Source organism: Talpa europaea (genome assembly GCF_964194135.1).
Source record: "Talpa europaea genome assembly, chromosome: 11".
NCBI classification, from domain to species: domain Eukaryota; kingdom Metazoa; phylum Chordata; class Mammalia; order Eulipotyphla; family Talpidae; genus Talpa; species Talpa europaea.
In genome coordinates this window covers 51,305,566-51,323,335 of record NC_140078.1, presented here as the reverse complement: position 1 = coordinate 51,323,335, position 17,770 = coordinate 51,305,566, and the positions used below count along the sequence as shown (strand labels likewise).

Genomic DNA, 17,770 nt, shown 5'->3' with positions numbered 1-17,770 from the left:
AACTACCTTCAGTAAGACAAATAGGAAGACTTAGCTATATTAAAAGAAAAAGGACTATTTAATGTTTCAAGATGCCCTCAACTTATCCTATTGTAAAAAATAATATCCAAAAGAAATTACAAATGGCATAAAATGGATAATCAAAATCAATAAATATTTATGGGCTCACCTATTATATATATACCCAGTACTCTGTTGTGCTATAAAACACAGCAAAACATAAAACAAAATAACACACTAACATTCAGATTTCACAACTGAAACCTGTGCTGTTGAAATGTATAAATTTTTCTATTTAATCAACTTACCCCACTGTATTCTGCTACAGATTGAAATTAAAATTAGTTTTCCTTAAGCACTTAAAAATACCAGGATATATCATGACTTATAAGGACAAGTGTCATCTATTACATTAACATAATATATATCATATATTATGCATGTGTATTTAATTAATATCTGTAAATATGCAAGATAATAATGCACGCGTGATAGATAATAATTTTAAGTAAATCTTTTTCCTCCATTGTGTTAATGGACGTTGTATTATCCATGTACAACAGCAAAAAAAAAAAAAAACACTGAAAATTTTTTTTCATTGCAAATTTAAGAGAATTGTACTTGCGCTTCATTTGGGGGTGAGTCAGTCACCTAATATAAAATGAGTAATGAGTAATACAAAAATTACAATAAGCCAAAGTCTGACTGCAACCAAAAAGTCACAAAGAACCTTTACCTCACAACTCCCACTGACTTGTCCATGACTAAATTTAAACCACTAAGACTCATCCTTAAGACATGGAAAGAACATTTTGTATATCTTACTTTTTTAAAAAATGAGCTTCTGCATAAAGAAACAGAAAACATAGAAAAAAATAAGGGCATCTTATCATATATTGCTAACTATAAATTGCAATTTCCTAATTCTCTCAGGCCACATAGATATTCTCCTGGTTTCAAGAAGAGAGGAGATAGGCAGTTCTTCTAATTAAGCTTCCTCCCACATGAAATTTCAGTCTTGTAAAACTTATTCTGTTTTTGTACTTGCCCGAGAAATTTGCTGACAATGAAATATCCACTTTAAATATGCAGTATGATTTAAATAGTTTCCTTCAAATTATTCTTCAGCGGACCTTTAAAATCACAATTGGAGCGATAAAAGTAATTAGAAACAGCAATGTAAATAGAGTTAACTCTCTCAGATGTCCTCCAAAATATAACAGGTTCTCTGCTCTTATCCAGCTTCCCAGGATGCTGAATAGTTCAACCATTTATCACTACACATCACTCAATGCATTTGCACATCACAAGTTACATTCTGCCATTCCAATTAGCCTCCCACTGTGTAACAGGAGACAGAATGTTAATAGCAAGAGCAACAGAGGTTAAACTATAAGAGTGTATATAAAAAAGAAATACAAAATGACAGATTTGGAAAGACTCTTCTCAAGTTCTAGCCAAGCCACTTGATAGAAGTATGATCTTGGGCAAGTCCCTTAACCTCCCCGCTTCCTGTTCTTTGAAAACCAATTTAAATAATTGTATGAAAGTACTTGGTAAACTGAAAGCACTATGATCATTATAGTGGCAAATATGTAAGTTTAAGCAACTGCTGGTCCAGAGCTCAGTAAGACTAATAATCTATGTCAACATGTGAGGTACATCCTAAAGAGTCCAGTGTCCAAAGAAGCCAGGTAACAATCACTTTCTTTGGAATGAATGCTGCTATCCTGGCCAATGAAACGCATCACAAGTGATTACTTAGGTTAATTAGAAGTGATTACTTAGGTTAATTAGATAAGTTCCTCAGGCAAATATAAGCCTGATAGAGACATATATGGCTAAAGACACAATTAATGCAGGTGGGAAATATAGCAAAACTTAACATTACATTTTATTTATACCCTACTACAAGAAAATATTTTTTAATTTGAAATATCCTGAATTACAAGTGCTAGTGGATGGCAGCATTAGGAATACCCTGAATCAGCCAAGAAATGCAGTACAGGGAGATTCACCAGAACCAGAGGGGAGCGCAGAGCAGGCAGACTGATGAAGTACACTGCTGAGGGGAGCAGCGAGCTGCAGGAGAGGTCTGCGTGCCATGTGGGACCCATGCCATTGGCCGGGGATCGAACCAGCACTGCAGAGGCTGCAGGAAGCTTTGCAACCCAGCGTTCAACCGCTGCGCTGGGGAGGCTAGGGAGATAAAAATTCTTAAAGAAAACTGAAACATTTTCATTTATATAAAACCATTCATCACAGTGGAAAGTCTACCTAAATTAAGTGGAAATATTCTGAAGAATACACTGTTCTAAAATTCTCTAGTTCTAAAATGAACTATGAATGAACTATAAATAAGCAACATTTTACAAAGATCACAGAGGCGTAACAGCTGTAGGTTAGTTAATAGTCAATGAAGGTTTTGAGACATCACTAATTTCTAGAATCCAAAAAGTGGGTGTCCAGCATAGTTAAAAAGACACAAATGTTTAAATAAATTTCTAGTAAATTAATTCTCAAAATACCCCATACTCACAGATAATGATCAGAATCAAATTTGGCCAGCTCAGCAGACAAGCGTTTTTGCCTTCGCTCAGCAGCAGGAGTGAAATCTGGATCCTTAATATCGATAACATCACTCAATTCATCCTAAGAACACCCAGAAAAGAAAGAATAATTGCTATCTCCAATGTTAGCAGTGAAAAACCAAATTATACACAAAATGCCAAAATAGGAAGAATCTAATTGATTAGTTAGCCATGATACTACCTATGACATTTAGATTCAAATCTAAATGTCAGGAAATGTTTGTTAAGCACCTACTACTTGCCAGAACCTGTTGGAAATTTTCACATAAATTATCTCATTTAATCCTTGCAATAAACAAACTGAAGGCTATAAAACTAAACACAAAACACAGGATAATCCCCTGCAGAAAGCAGATGCATTTAATTTTCCATTCATTCTCTCATTTACTCCTAGAGATTTGTAAGTTTTTTAAAACAAAATGGCTTGAATATCAGACATCCACCGATTTTCTTTTTGTTTCTCCTGTAGTCAGCTGGTCTCAAATAAGACTTATCAGATAAGACACATACACAAAATGAATACATTGTACTTTATAAGCACAATTACAGCATTCTATTTGAGAGCTTAAAAATCCAATCAACTTCACTGTAATCATCTGCACTTAGATGTATACACAGTGAAATGTAACAAGTTTTTTGTGTTGAAACCTACAGAAAACTGCCTAGAAAACCATACACAATGCAAAATATTCCTAAATCTATCCCATTTTTCCTTTCTTCAACATCCCCACTCCTACTACCAACCCCAACCAAGAAGTACTGAAACCGGAAGAAGCTTAGGAATATTAGCTGAAAAGTCATCACAGAAAATAACTTGGTAAGGAGTTGTGGAAGCAAACTGTTAAAATCGATTTGGCAATGGAATTACAACCTCATCATTAGATTTAAAAGCCAACAGCTGTACTGAATAAGCACTACAACTAAATGACCCCAAGCTGAATTAATAAGGGAGAAACTGGGATCCAGACTTCCTATACAATCAACATTTCCACATAATAAAAAAAAAAAAAATTCATCTCTAACACAATACATTTAGCTCAAGTAATATCAACAACATTTATTCTAAATGCAACCCAACACAATGGAAAGACCCTGAGACCTTTTGGACGTTACTAGAACATCTGAACATCTCAATCTAAGTACAAACATTCTGGGCAAACATCAGATTACTAGTCTGTCCCCAAGTTTATAAAAACTTGCAGTTCCAAAATTATATTATAATTTACTTTTTTGGAGACTTAGAAATGTATTTTCCTATAGTAACACTATCATAAATAGTAGTTGGAGTCTCAGGGTAACCCACAAGTTTATTCAACTCATAATAAACTTGAAATAAGAGTACTCATGATATAAATTGTTTAATAAGCATGCAGCAATGTTTCCATGGGAAAATACATTCAGAGTTCCAATTTAATCCATCAGAAATATCCCTTCCCCAGCAGTGCATCCTGACTGTTCTCTCTTCCCCACTTCAACTGCCTAAAACTAGCTCCACTGGCCACAGAGCTGGAAAGGGCATGGACAGAGGCCTTATGGGAAAGGAGAGGTTATGTATGGGCAGGCCTAACCTCAGTTAAATGAAGTGAGAGCCATTTCCTGCCTGTGAACCCCAAGTCCCTCTCCCCAGCACCTTTTCTCTCTTTCTGGCCCCAATGAGTTCCCTGCCCTCTTCCCTACCTCCCAACTTTGCCTCTCCCCACCCCAACACAGATACCTCACTCTTCTGATAGCCTGATGAAGTAGAAGAGGCATGTGACTTTGCAGTCAGACAAACCAAAATTTAAAAACCCAGTTCCAGTCTTAATTGTGCAACCTCTCCCAATTCTCACTATAAAATGCGTACAAGTTTCCTGTTGCTGCTATAACAAATGAACACAAACTAGTGGCTTAACACAATTTTTTTTTTTTCTCTTAGAGTTCTGGGAGTCAGAAATCCAGTCATTCTCCCTGGACTAAAATGAAAGTATAGGCAGGGATGGTGACCTTTCTGGAGATTCTGTCTCTTTGCCTTTCCTGCTGTAGGGTAAATGAAGTTATCAGGCTTTTTTCTGCCCAGCCACCACTAGTGTGCATGCCCCGGGCCAAGGGGGGTGGGGGCAGGGCATGCATGCTGTAATTATGGACACCTGGGCCCAGAGAGCATGGGCATGCACATGAGTAAATGCTCACACCTGTGCCCAGAGATGTAGAAAAGGTGTCAAGCAGAGACAAGACTATCTCGAGGAGAACCACTCTGAAGCAAGACCACAAGACAATACAAGACTGAGAACATCGAGAGAGGCCAGAGAAAGAGTGCAACAGAGCCTCCCAGCCCCCCTATATAGCCCAAGCCTACCTCTTTGCATGCTAGCCGCCCTGCCTGATGTGCCTGTGTATCTGTTCCCTGAGTACTAAAGGCTTGTAAAAATCCATCAAGGGCTCCAGGACTCTCCTTTATCGGTCTGCCTGAGTCGACAGTAAACCTGCCCTGTTCATGCTTGCACTAGAACTGCCTTAAAAGCTGTCTTTATAGGTTGGTTCTTGGCCCCACATCACAATGCCCTTCCTCCCACAGTTTCTAATATGGTCATCTCCTTTTCCATCTTGACTCTCTAACCTCTTCCATTAAGTACCATGCGACTATACTATACCCACCTGAATAACCCAGGATAACTTCCCCATCACAAAAGCTTTACCTTAATCTCATCTGCAAAATTCCTGTCTTATAACATTCACATGTTCTGGGGATTGACCTATCTGTAGGGAGTTTGTAGGGGGGGCTCGGGGAAGAGAATAATTATTCTGTCACCCATAGACTGTTGTGAAGAGTAAGTGAAATAATGAGTAAGACATCAAATACAGGGCTTGATCCCACCAGTAACATCCGTTTCCTTTCTGTCTCCCAATTCCATGGCCACTCCATTAGCCACTGGCGGACTTCCTAGCAAGAATACACATCCTCTCGCCCCTTTGGTTTCCTCACTTGCTAAAAAAAGAATATCTGCATGAATATAAAATATTTTTATAAAAAATAGCATCTTTTTATAAGTGCAAATTTTAAAATGGGGGATTAAGTATCTTGCTTTATTATTTCATTTGGACCTCTGGTGTAAGAACATAAATAAGGTATAATTTATGAGTATTTGTAGATAACTGCACATTTCCAGGATAAATGGACTTAAGTAACCCCAGGGGCTTTAAATCACTAATTGCACTGAGAATAAATCCCAACTCTTTTCACAGCTCAAAGCCCCTGCATATCCTAGCCCCTGTCCTGTACTTCAATCTCATCTCCTACCTTACCTGTATTTCATCTGATTTCTTCCATTTCTGGAAATCTGAACCTCTGCATTTACAGTATCCTTCTCATCATTCAGGACTCATATCATCATTGAGGTATGAATGTCACCTCCTTTAAAGAGTCTTTTCTAGACAGCCTGGACAAAGCAGCACACCCTAATCTGTCACATCACCCCATTCTTTTCCTTCACTTATCACTATCTGAAGTCATCTTGTCATTTACATGTGTAGGGGCAGGAAGACCATAGTGCAGGTTTTTTATGATCCAGCAGACGGGGTAAAGGAGGAGTCAGAGTCCTTAGTGGTTTTTGCAGGTCTTTTATTGGGATTTACCTGGTACACAGCAGGCAGGGGTGCTGGGGAGCCGGGAGGCTGGCAGGCCTCCCAGCCCCCAGCAAATCCTCAATCTATCTGGGCTCTCCGGTGATCTCTGCTTCTGTTTCTCTGCTTCTCTCTCGGCTTCTACTGGCATCCTCATGACGCCGCCCTTAAAAACCCTGTCTTAGCCCAGGTGAATCCCATCTACCTATGACAACACCCTATTCCAGGTGCCCGCCATCAGGCATGCATTCAGGACCGCAAGGATCCATCATCTATCCTGATGGTGGGAGGGCAGAAAAGCCTGACATTCTTTTCCTTACCCAACAACATGGGTAGGGTAAGGTAGAAAGTATAAGGCTTTTCTTCCCACCCTCCCCCACCCCCTACCCCCGCCATTAGGATTAATGATGGATCCCTGTGGTCCCGAATACATGCCTGATGGCGGACACCTGGAATAGGGTGTGGGCATATGTAGATGGGGTTCACCTGGACTGAGAGACTGGGCTTACAAGGGCGGCTTCACAGGGATGCCAGGAGAGTGAAAAGAGCGAGAGAGTGGAAGAGCAGAGCTAAAGAGAACAAAAGAGAGATCAGAGAAGAACAAGCGAGAAAGCAGCCCCAGCAAAGAATCAGAGGCCACGAGAGAATGCCAGAGAGTCCAGAAAGAGTGAAGATTCACCGGGGGCTAGGAGGCCTCCCAGCCTCCTGCCCCCCCACCCCTGCCTGCCATGTCCCTGGTAAAATCCCAATAAAGCCTGCAAAAGCCACCAAGGGCTCCAGGACTCTCCTTCACCCGTCACTCGTCTGCCCAGTCATAGAGATCCTGCCCTGTAACGATCCTGCCTCTACAATATGATTATTATCTACCTTCTCACTAGAATGTTCCATGATGGTAAGGTCTGATCTGTCTTCTTCACTATATCCCCAGCCCCACGACCAGTTTTCAGTATTAAATCATTCCTTCAGCAAACAGTGCATGAGGGTCAGTTAGCTCTAGGCTATGCATTGTTCTGGATGCTGGGTATCCAGAAATAAACACACACACAAGGTCCCTGATCTCATGGGAATGAGAAACAAAAGAATGCCACTATCCTTTCTCTATCTCCTCCCCCTTACCTCAGGCGCAGGTCCTCCAAATGCAGGTACACACCTTGTTCCCCACAGAAAGTGACCATCCACAATAGTGTAGGCCCTGCCCAGGTTTGTCCTAGACACAACCACACAGACTGACCCTGTTCAAGTGAGTCCTTCAAACAAAAGGGGAACAAACTAAAAGACAAGGTCAATTTGGCACAGAGAAATCTGCCTCAGACATCAATCAGCCAAAGGAAGGAAGAAAAGAGGACGATAACTTTTGAACTACAGCAGGAAGAAAGTGATTCTTTCTCCAGCATTGCTCTGGCCCCTGTTATGGGAGCTATTTAAAGATGGACATTGCCAAGAAAAGGTCGTGGGGATTTAAATCAAGCTTATGTAAGTTCAGGCATAACTAAATGGAGAACTAGGAGCACATCCTGCCAGTAGAGCTCCTGGAAACAAAGGTCCCCAGTGCCGAGGGAAGAAAAGGGCCAACAGGCTGTGTCCCATGGTGTCTGGCAGCAGTGGTCCCTGGAGCTTGCTGGGTTGGCGCCCAGAGACTTTAGGATGGTTGCTGCTGGCAGCCACCCACTGCCAGAGGCATGTTGTGAAGTCCTGACTTTGAGCAGTCAGGGCAGTTTTCCAAAGGCATGTGGTAACTGGCAGAAATTTCAGGGGGAAAAAAAAAAAAGAGAGACGTGTGTGTTGGGGGGAGGAGTGGTGCAGGGGGAGGGGCATGAATGTTAAGAAATTTGTTTCAGCAAAAATATTTTTATGTCCTTCTTATGGTATAAAACAAAGTTCACAAGCACATACTGTGTAAATGGTTGAAAGGTAAAAACAAAAAACTATATACCCCTCCCCCATAAACAGTTAAATTGTCCAATGAAGAGAAGATATTTGAATACTGGAATTAGAATTATGGATGACTTTTACTTTCTTTGTTCCATCTTTATAATGAATATATATATGGCTTTTATCTTGAGAAAAATGAGAGAAAATACTCACATAAGTGGTCAATGAAACTTTGTGGCTATTTTCTCATCCAAGGCAGAACTAGAGAAACTAAACTTGTGAGAAAGTTAGGCTTCTTAAACACACCACTTTAAATTAGAAGATATGTTCTCAAAGCCCTTATTTATGCAGTACTCATTTTGATTTTGTTCTAGTTTCTCTACAAGCAAGAAATATGTCATATTGTTAATCTTACATGGTCATCCATGTTTAATCCACATGGTAATAAGAATGACACAAATTGCACCCCCCCCCCCCGGGTGGCGCAGTGGTTGAGCGCTGGGTTGTGAAGCTGCCCGCAGCCTCTGCAGCGCCGGTTCAATCCCCGGCCGCTAGGCGAGGGTCCCGCATGGCGTACAGACCTCTCCTGCAGCCCACTGCTCCCCTCAGCAGTGTATCATCCGTCTGCCTGTTCTGTTCCCCGCTCTGGCTCTGGTGAATTTTCTCACCCTCCTGTGCTTCTAATTGTGCCCAGTGCTTGATAAATAAATAAATAAATCTTTAAAAAAAAAAAAAAAAAAAAGAATGACACAAATTAAGAGGCTGTAAAAGCAAAACAACTGTGCAACCAATACCAATTGTGTGAGGTTTCTGTGGTACTAGCTCATAAAATACATCTAACATGCTAAAGGGAGCGTCCTTGAATTCTTGGCACCTTGGTTCACATGTGATTTTCAAAAGTTCTGTTAATTTCTAATTGTCATGAAGGGTACCATAGTCCTCAAATTTAATTCATGTAGGAAAACACAATTTCTTTAAAAACCACTTTTGCCTATTAATTTGTACACCTAAAATGTGCACCTACTAAGAACAAAGATGTCGCAACAGAACAGTTGCTGCAGGGGACACACAAAAGCCCAGCGCGGTGCCTTGTGAGGGAAAGATCAGCAGTAGCTGGCTGTTGCCATGCAGACACCGCAGGACCATCTCTGATATCCAAAACCCCTGGAGATGGATGAGCCTCAGCATTCAGACTCTTCTTTGAAGAGTTTAGGAATATGTATGGTACACATACATATCCCCTATTTTATTTTAACCCCTTTCAAGAAGTCTGGAACGGCACCTTATATTCTATTTCTACAGCAATTTTTTTTTTAATATGCACATTAAGTGGGAGTTTACAAAAAACTCTGAAAAGATTCATACCAATTCAAATTTTGTCACCAAACTGAATTTAAAAATAAATCTACAGTTAACAGCTTTTGTGTTCCCAGTCCTGCACATGTCAGGTTATAAACATGTATCACGAGCAGTATTACTATTTTGTTATCCCTCACAGTTCTTCACATGTACAACCTTTTTTTTTCCCTACAATGAAGAAAATATGGTGTTTGCTTCAGCAGCTCATATACACTGAGGAAAATATGCATCCGGATAGTTTTCAATAGCAAATTTTCATTCAATTAAAATTTGAAGGGGCCTCCCCGGTGGCACAGCGGTTGAGCATTGGACTGTGAAGCTGCCCGCAGCCTCTGCAGCGCCAGTTCGATCCCCGGCCACCGGGTGAGGGTCCCACATGGTGAGCAGACCTCTCCTGCCGCCTGCTGCTCCCCTCAGCAGTGTACTTAGTTTGCCTGCTCTGCTCTCCGCTCTGACTCTGGTGAATTCTCTCGCCCTCCCATGCTTCTGACTGTGCCCAGTGCTGGTATAAATAAATAAATCTTTAAAAATAAAAATAAATAAATAAATAAAATTTGAAGAACAGTTTAGTGATTTTAGACAAGCAAGCTAAATGCTGGAAAACAATAAATTCAGTGGTTCATTTCCAAAAGAGAAACAAGAGGCAAGCAATCAGGAAGGGATACACAGGGGCTTCTACTATACTGGGAACATTTAATTTTTTTAACTAGGCGACTGGTATATAGGGATTTGGTACATTAGTTAAGACATTCAAGAAGAGATCTTTTATTTGAGTGAGAACTGGGACACGGAAGATAAACGGGTGACTCCAGCAAACTGCCCGAAGAAGAAAGTGGCCATAAAAGAGGACCAGAAGGGAGGAAAGCGCAAAACCCTGCTCCCCTCCCCCGCCCACAGAGGCGGCACTCTCCGACCAGCAGAGAGGAGGAAAACAACAAACTAAAAGGACCAACAAGAACAAAAGACGCAGCAAGCGGGACTGTGAGTGGAAAGGAACTATTGCAGCCACCACACCCCGTGAACGGGAGCTGTGGAGAATCCTGCAGGATCCGCTGCGGCGGTGCGCTCCGGGCGCCATAAAAGAGAGACCCCGCCCCCCAGGAGGAGGCCAGCACCAGCACACAGCCCCGGCCGCCCGGTAAGCTTGCACGGAAAAGAGGCGCGCTGGAAAAGCAGACACAGATCGGGATCGTGATTGCGCGGAAAAGTAGCACAGACTGGAATCGGGATCACGCGGAAAAGCAGTGCGGTTGAAAAGCAAGCGCAGGTCCCCGCGCCTGCGACCTAGGCTTGCGGGGAGATGCGAGGAGGCCCTCACTGAGTGAGCAGGAACCAGGCGCCCAGGCACGGGAGCCAGATTCAAAAGGCGCCATTCCCGCGCCATTGAACTGGGCTACAGCCCGCGTCCTGGAACTGAGAGCTTTGGAACTGAGACCCGGGGCACGAAATTAGGGGCGTGGGTTCCCCACGACGGTGGGGCACAAGGCAGACACAGCACCCCAAAGCCGTTGAGGTGTACCCTACCATTCCCGCTCTGTTCCCAGTCCCACGGGGTGGAAAATCAGCTCCCCAGGGGCTCTAGGAGAGATCTCTGGCGCCACCTAGCGACTTGAAGCCAGCAGAGGCTCCTGGAGGAGCCAGTGGCTGGGGAGTTAGCCCACGCCGGGCCCCTTCCGACCAGTAGTCCGAGCCCACAGGGGGAGCGAGCACCCACAGCCGGGGCAGACCAGGCGAGCAGAAGAGTGTGCCTGAGACCGGACGCGCAGGGAGTGTGTCCCACATCACCATTTTAGAACAGGGACATTTCTTCAGTAAAGACTACATTTCTTCAGTAAAGAAGGCTTCCTCAGGAGCCAGAGGTGAGCGGGGGAAATCCGCCCACGCCAGACGCCCTCTGGCCTGCAGTCCAAGCCCAGAGGGGGAGCAGGAACCCACCGCCGGGGCAGACCAGGCGCACAGGGGAGTGTGTCCTCACATCGGCATTTTAGAACAGGGACCTTTCTCCAGTAAAGACTGCTTGAAACTGACATATGGCTCCAGGAGGAACCAGAGGGGAGCAGAGAAGCTCGCCCAAGATGCCGGCCAGTCCCATCAACACACTGTCCCAATGCATATGGCAAATTAGAAAACAGACAGTAGGGAGTAGAAGAACCACACGCAACCTAGCAACTCCCCAGGGAAAAAGCACACCACAAAAAGAAAACCAGCCCCCAGATTGCAACGACAGTAACTTGGAAGAACTTCTGAGCCTTCCAGAAAGAGAATTTAAAATTGCCGTGATTAAAAAACTGACAGAAGTCATAAAGGAAAACAATGATAAGGGGAAAATAATCAACGATCAGAAGAATGCAATCGAGTTCTTAGAGAGGGAAAACAATGGTCAGAAGAATGAAATTGAGTCTCTAAAGAGGGAAGTAAAAGAAATGCAGGAGATCAAAGAATTAATGGAAGAACTAAAGAATTCTGGGAAAAGCAATGAAAGCAGAATAGATGAAATGGAAGAACGAATAAGTACTCTTGAAGACACAGAAATAAAAAGAACCAAAACAGAAAAGGAAAGAGAAGTACGAAGGAAAAAGAACGAAGAAAGACTTTGGGAACTATCTGACTCCATGAGGAAAGGAAATATAAGAGTTATAGGAATACCAGAAGGAGAGGAGAGAGATGTAGGAACAGAGAAAATATTCAAAGAGATAATTGAAGAGAACTTCCCAAATGTGAAGAGGGAGCTGAAAATTGATATACAAGAAGCAAGAAGAACACCAAACTTCCACGACGAAAGGAAAAATACAGCAAGACACATAATAGTAAAGCTCCCAAGAATCTAGGACAAGGAAAAAATAATGAAGCTGGCAAGAGGGAAGAAACAGATAACATTCAAAGGAAAACCAATCAGGCTGTCATCAGACTTCTCCGAAGAAACACTACGGGCAAGGAGAGAGTGGCGGGACATAGTCAACAGACTCCAAGAAAACAGATGCCAACCAAGAATACTCTATCCCGCAAAGCTCTCCTTCCTCTTTGAAGAAAGAATATGGACCTTCCCAGACAAACAGAAACTCCGGAATTTCATTACAACTAAACCCCCACTCCAAAAAATACTACAAGGAGTCCTAAAGCCAGAACCTCAGAGGGACGAATAACAATGAAAGAAGGCCAAAAAAAAAAAAAGTTATTAAAAGAATAAATAAATAAAATCAAAGGAAAGAAAATCACAATGGCAAATACAGATGCTAACATATCAATATTAACTCTAAATGTAAATGGACTAAACTCTTCAATAAAAAGACACAGAGTTGCAGCCTAGATTAAGAAACAAAACCCAACCTTTTGCTGTCTCCAGGAAACACATTTAGCTACAAAAGATAAAAATAGGCTCAAAGTTAAAGGATGGAAAACAATCCTACAAGCAAATGGACCAAAAAAGAAAGCAGGAACAGCTATACTTATATCAGATAAAACAGACTTCAAACTCAAAAAAATAAAAAGAGACCCCAGTGGTCACTACATTATGATCAAGGGGACAATACTTAAAGAAGAAATAACACTCATTAACATATACTCACCAAACGAAGGAGCACCAAAATATATCAGACAACTGTTGTCCTCTCTGAAAACAGACATCAGAGAAAACACATACGTAGTGGGAGACTTCAACACACCACTATCAACAATGGATAGATCAACAAGACAAAAAATAAGTAAAGAAACTAAAGCTCTAAATAAGGACCTAGAGCATTTGGGCTTAACAGACATCTATAGAACACTAAACCCCAAAAAAAACGGAGTACACATTTTTCTCAAGCGCACATGGATCATTCTCTAGGATCGATCACATACTGGGGCACAAGACAAACATCAACAGATACACCAAGATTGAAATCATACCAACCATTTTTTCTGACCATGAAGGCATCAAACTAGAAATAAACCATAAAAAGAAGGCAAGGAACTATTCTAGCTCATGGAGATTAAAAACCAAACTACTAAAAGACCACTGGACTAATGAGGAGATCAAAGAAGAAATTAAAAAATTCTTTGAATTGAATGACAAGGAGGACACTAATATCCTAAATGTATGGGATGCAGCAAAAGCAGTAATAAGAGGAAAATATATAGCAATAGAAGCTCACATCAAAAAACAAGAAAGAACTCAAAGAAACAACCTAATCTCGAAGCTCAGAGATCTAGAAAAAGAACAACAAAAAAACCCCAAAACCAGTAGAAGAAAAGAAATAATAAAAACCAAAGCAGAAATAAATGAAATTGAAACTAAAAAAACAATCCAAAAGATCAATGAAACCAAGAGCTGGTTCTTTGAAAAAATCAATAAAATAGACAAACCCCTAGCCAGGCTCACAAAGGAAAAAAGGGAGAAAGCACAAATAAACAGGATCATAAATGAAAGAGGAGAAATCACAACGGACACAGCAGAAATCAAAAGAATAATCAGTAACTACTATGAACAGTTATATGGAGACAAGTTCAACAATCTAGAGGATATGGACAAATTCCTACAACTCTACAATCACCCAAAGCTAGACCAAGAAAAAATAGAACACCTAAACAGACCAATTACAAGCAGCGAAATTGAAATGGTAATCAAAAAGCTTCCCAAAAACAAAAGCCCAGGACCTGATGGATTTACAAATGAATTCTACCAAAGATTCAGAGACGAATTAGTGCCTATCCTTCACAAACTCTTCCAAAAAATTGAGAAGGAAGGGACAATACCAAACACGTTCTATGAAGCCAACATTACACTAATACCAAAACCGAATAAGGACAACACAAAAAAGGAAAACTACAGGCCAATCTCCCTAATGAACACTGATGCAAAAATCCTCAATAAAATTTTAGCTATCAGAATCCAACAATGTATCCATAAGATAATTCACCACGACCAAGTAGGATTCATTCCAGGGACACAAGGATGGTTTAACATCAGAAAATCAATCAACGTTATCCAACACATCAACAAAAAGAAATATAAAAACCATATGATAATATCAATAGATGCTGAGAAAGCTTTCGACAAAGTGCAACACCCATTCATGATAAAAGCCCTTGAAATTCTTGGGATACAAGGAACATACCTCAACATCATAAAGACCATATATGACAAGCCAACAGCCAGTATCATCCTCAATGGTGAAAAGCTGAAAGCAATTCCATTAAGATCTGGAACAAGACAAGGATGTCCACTCTCACCACTGCTTTTCAATATAATACTGGAAGTCCTAGCCAGAGCAATAAGACAAGAGAAAGACATCCAAGGAATCCAAATAGGAAAAGAAGAAGTCAAACTATCACTATTTGCAGATGATATGATAATATACACAGAGAACCCCAAAAACTCCACAGAAAAACTAATTCAACTTATCAATCAATTCAGTAAAGTGGCAGGATACAAAATCAACATGCAAAAGTCAGTAGCCTTCCTATACACAAACAATAAATCTGAAGAAGAAATAAAAAAAAAACATCCCTCTTATTATCAAAACAAAAAAAAATCAAATATTTGGGAATAAATCTAACAAAAGAGGTAAAGGCCCTATACAAAGAAAATTATAAAACACTGTTAAAAGAAATAGAAGAAGACACAAAGAAATGGAAAGACATCCCCTGCTCATGGATTGGAAGAATAAACATTATTAAAATGGCCATCCTACCAAAAGCAATATACCGATTCAATGCTATTCCAATCAAAATTTCAATGTCATTCTTCAAAGAAATAGAACAATTATTGATGAAATTCATATGGAATCACCAAAAACCCCAAATAGCCAAAGCTCTCCTGAAAAAAAAAAAGAAGGAAATGGAGGCATCACACTCCCAGACTTCAAACTCTACTACAAAGCCATAATCATCAAAACTGCATGGTATTGGAACAAGAACAGACATACAGAACAATGGAATCGAATAGAAAATCCAGAAATAAACCCACAGATTTATGGTCAACTAATCTTTGACAATGCAGCAAAGAATATGCATTGGAGCAAAAAAAGTTTGTTCAATAAATGGTGCTGGGAAAACTGGGTCGCTACATGCAAAAGAATGAAGCTTGACCACTACCTCACACCATACACAAAAATCAACTCAAAATGGATTAAAGAACTTGACATAAGACCTGAAACCATAAAATATATAGAAGGAAATATAGGCGAAACACTACGTGATTTGCACATCAAAGACATCTTTACAGACACATCACCCAAAGCAGTGATAGTGAAGGCAAAGATCAACAGCTGGGACTACATCAAATTAAAGAGCTTCTGCACAGCAAAAGAGACAATAACAAAAACAAAGAGAAACCCCACCAACTGGAGAACATTTTTGCACCCAACACTAATGATAAAGGACTGATCACAAAAATCTGCAAAGAGCTGATGAGACTCAACAACAACAAAGAAAATTATCCAGTCAAAAAATGGGCAGAAGAGCTAAAAAGAAACTTCTCTGAAGAGGAAATGCAAATGGCCAACAGGCATATGAAAAAATGTTCAACATCACTTGTCATCAGGGAAATGCAAATCAAAACTACCATGAGATACCATCTTACACCAGTGAGAATGGCACATATTAACAAAACTAGCAACAACAAATGTTGGCGAGGGTGTGGGGAAAAAAGAACTCTTCTGCACTGTTGGTGGGAGTGCAAACTGGTCCAACCACTGTGGAGAGCTGTGTGGAGATTTCTGGACCTACTAAACATAGAGCTTCCATATGATCCAGCAATTCCACTCCTAGGTATTTACCCAACGGACACAGAAACATCAATTCCAAAGAACACCTGCACCCCTATGTTTATAGCAGCACTGTTTACAATAGCTAAGCTTTGGAAACAACCCAAATGCCCAAAAATAGATGACTGGATCAAGAAGATGTGGTACATATATACCATGGAATATTACTCAGCATTCAAAAAAGATAAACACATGCAATTTGCAGCAACATGGATGGCGCTGGAAGGGATCATGCTCAGTGAAATAAGCCAGAAAGAAAAAGAAAAATACCGGATGGTCTCACTCATAGCAGGAATCTAGAAAACTTAATTAAATAAGGGACCAGGAAAATGATTAACTATAAGAAAGTGAAAATCAAAATCAACAAAAAACTATGAACCAGAGACACTTTTAGGGGGGCGGGGGTGGGAGGGGAGGGATTGGGGTCAGAATGGGGGGGGGCTGCAATTGTATGGGGAATATAAAAATAAAATTTATTATTTATAAAAAAAAAGACATTCAAGAAGATATAAAGAATATTTCATAATTTTTTTCTTAAATTAACTTAAACTACAATTTCATGAACACTTTAAATAGATGCAAAAACTTATGACTTAACAGGATTTTGGCCTCAGCTCACATGACATCCTTCCTGAATCTTCTCAGCAACCTGACAACAATCCTTCCAAAGGATCTCCTCTTGCCAGCAGCAGCAATTAAGGAGCAAAGTTCCCTGGCCTCAGGAATCACAGACATACAATGCATACTTAGCCTGTGTGACTTTTACTATCCTTCATTTGTAGCTTTAGACATAGTTTCCTGTGTAGGCAAAACTGACTCTATTCTAATTACCTCAGGAATTGATTAGAGAGAAGGAATAAATGAGAGACCATAATTCAGCAGAAAAACATCTAGGGTGTCTGAATTATTTGCTCTTAAGAAATTTTGCTCTTCAGCTCCCAATTTTGTTCCCTTTAACAACTCTTGAGAGCATTTGGTATTTTTCAGGGGCAGAGGTCCTTCTATCACCCTATCCGTCTTTCAAAGAGTTTTCATAATGTTCATCATCTTTCATTTCCTAAATTGGGTGAGTGGCTTTATCCCATTTTACAAACGAAACTTACTTGTGGTCAAACAAGTGGTCCAAATCTAAAGAGAGGTAGAAACGGGACTACAAAATAGGTTCTCCACCTTTTGTTGGCAAACTCACATATATCCTATTAAAACCAGCCACACTCTCAACTGATTTAACATCCTCAATCCAGTCAGAGAGTAAAGAAAAAATCTGCTCACTTGTTTCTTTCATTAAAAAAAAAAAAAACAAGACTCCGAGTTAGTGGTTCAAACACATTTACCATGTAACATTGCAGGGATCCATTTTTTATGAAGCCACATATGTATAAATTAATCCAAAAAGCTCTACTCTCCGACATTCAATTTTCCTATACAACTAAAAATGAAGTAGAATTTCCTAGATTATTTGAGGAAGAAAGAAAAATGGATGTAATTCTTTTTAGGCTGACAAATGATTGAGTTTTAAGAAGAGATTACATTCAACCTCCAATCAAAGAGAAATAAATAAAAGTGCCTACTGTACCCCCAAGAACTAAGCAATTTGATCAA

General features: G+C 40.4%; 1 protein-coding gene across 1 annotated transcript in view; it reads right to left on the bottom strand.

Moving 5' to 3' along the window:
• SHQ1 (SHQ1, H/ACA ribonucleoprotein assembly factor) overlaps positions 1–17,770 on the bottom strand; it is a gene marked incomplete at both ends in the record, with an annotated part of 129,488 nt that overhangs the window by 98,341 nt on the left and 13,377 nt on the right. The window contains one exon of the mRNA XM_084247742.1: positions 2,540–2,652. Coding sequence (XP_084103868.1) covers positions 2,540–2,652 — 113 coding nt within the window. The remainder of the gene's footprint in view (positions 1–2,539; positions 2,653–17,770) is intronic.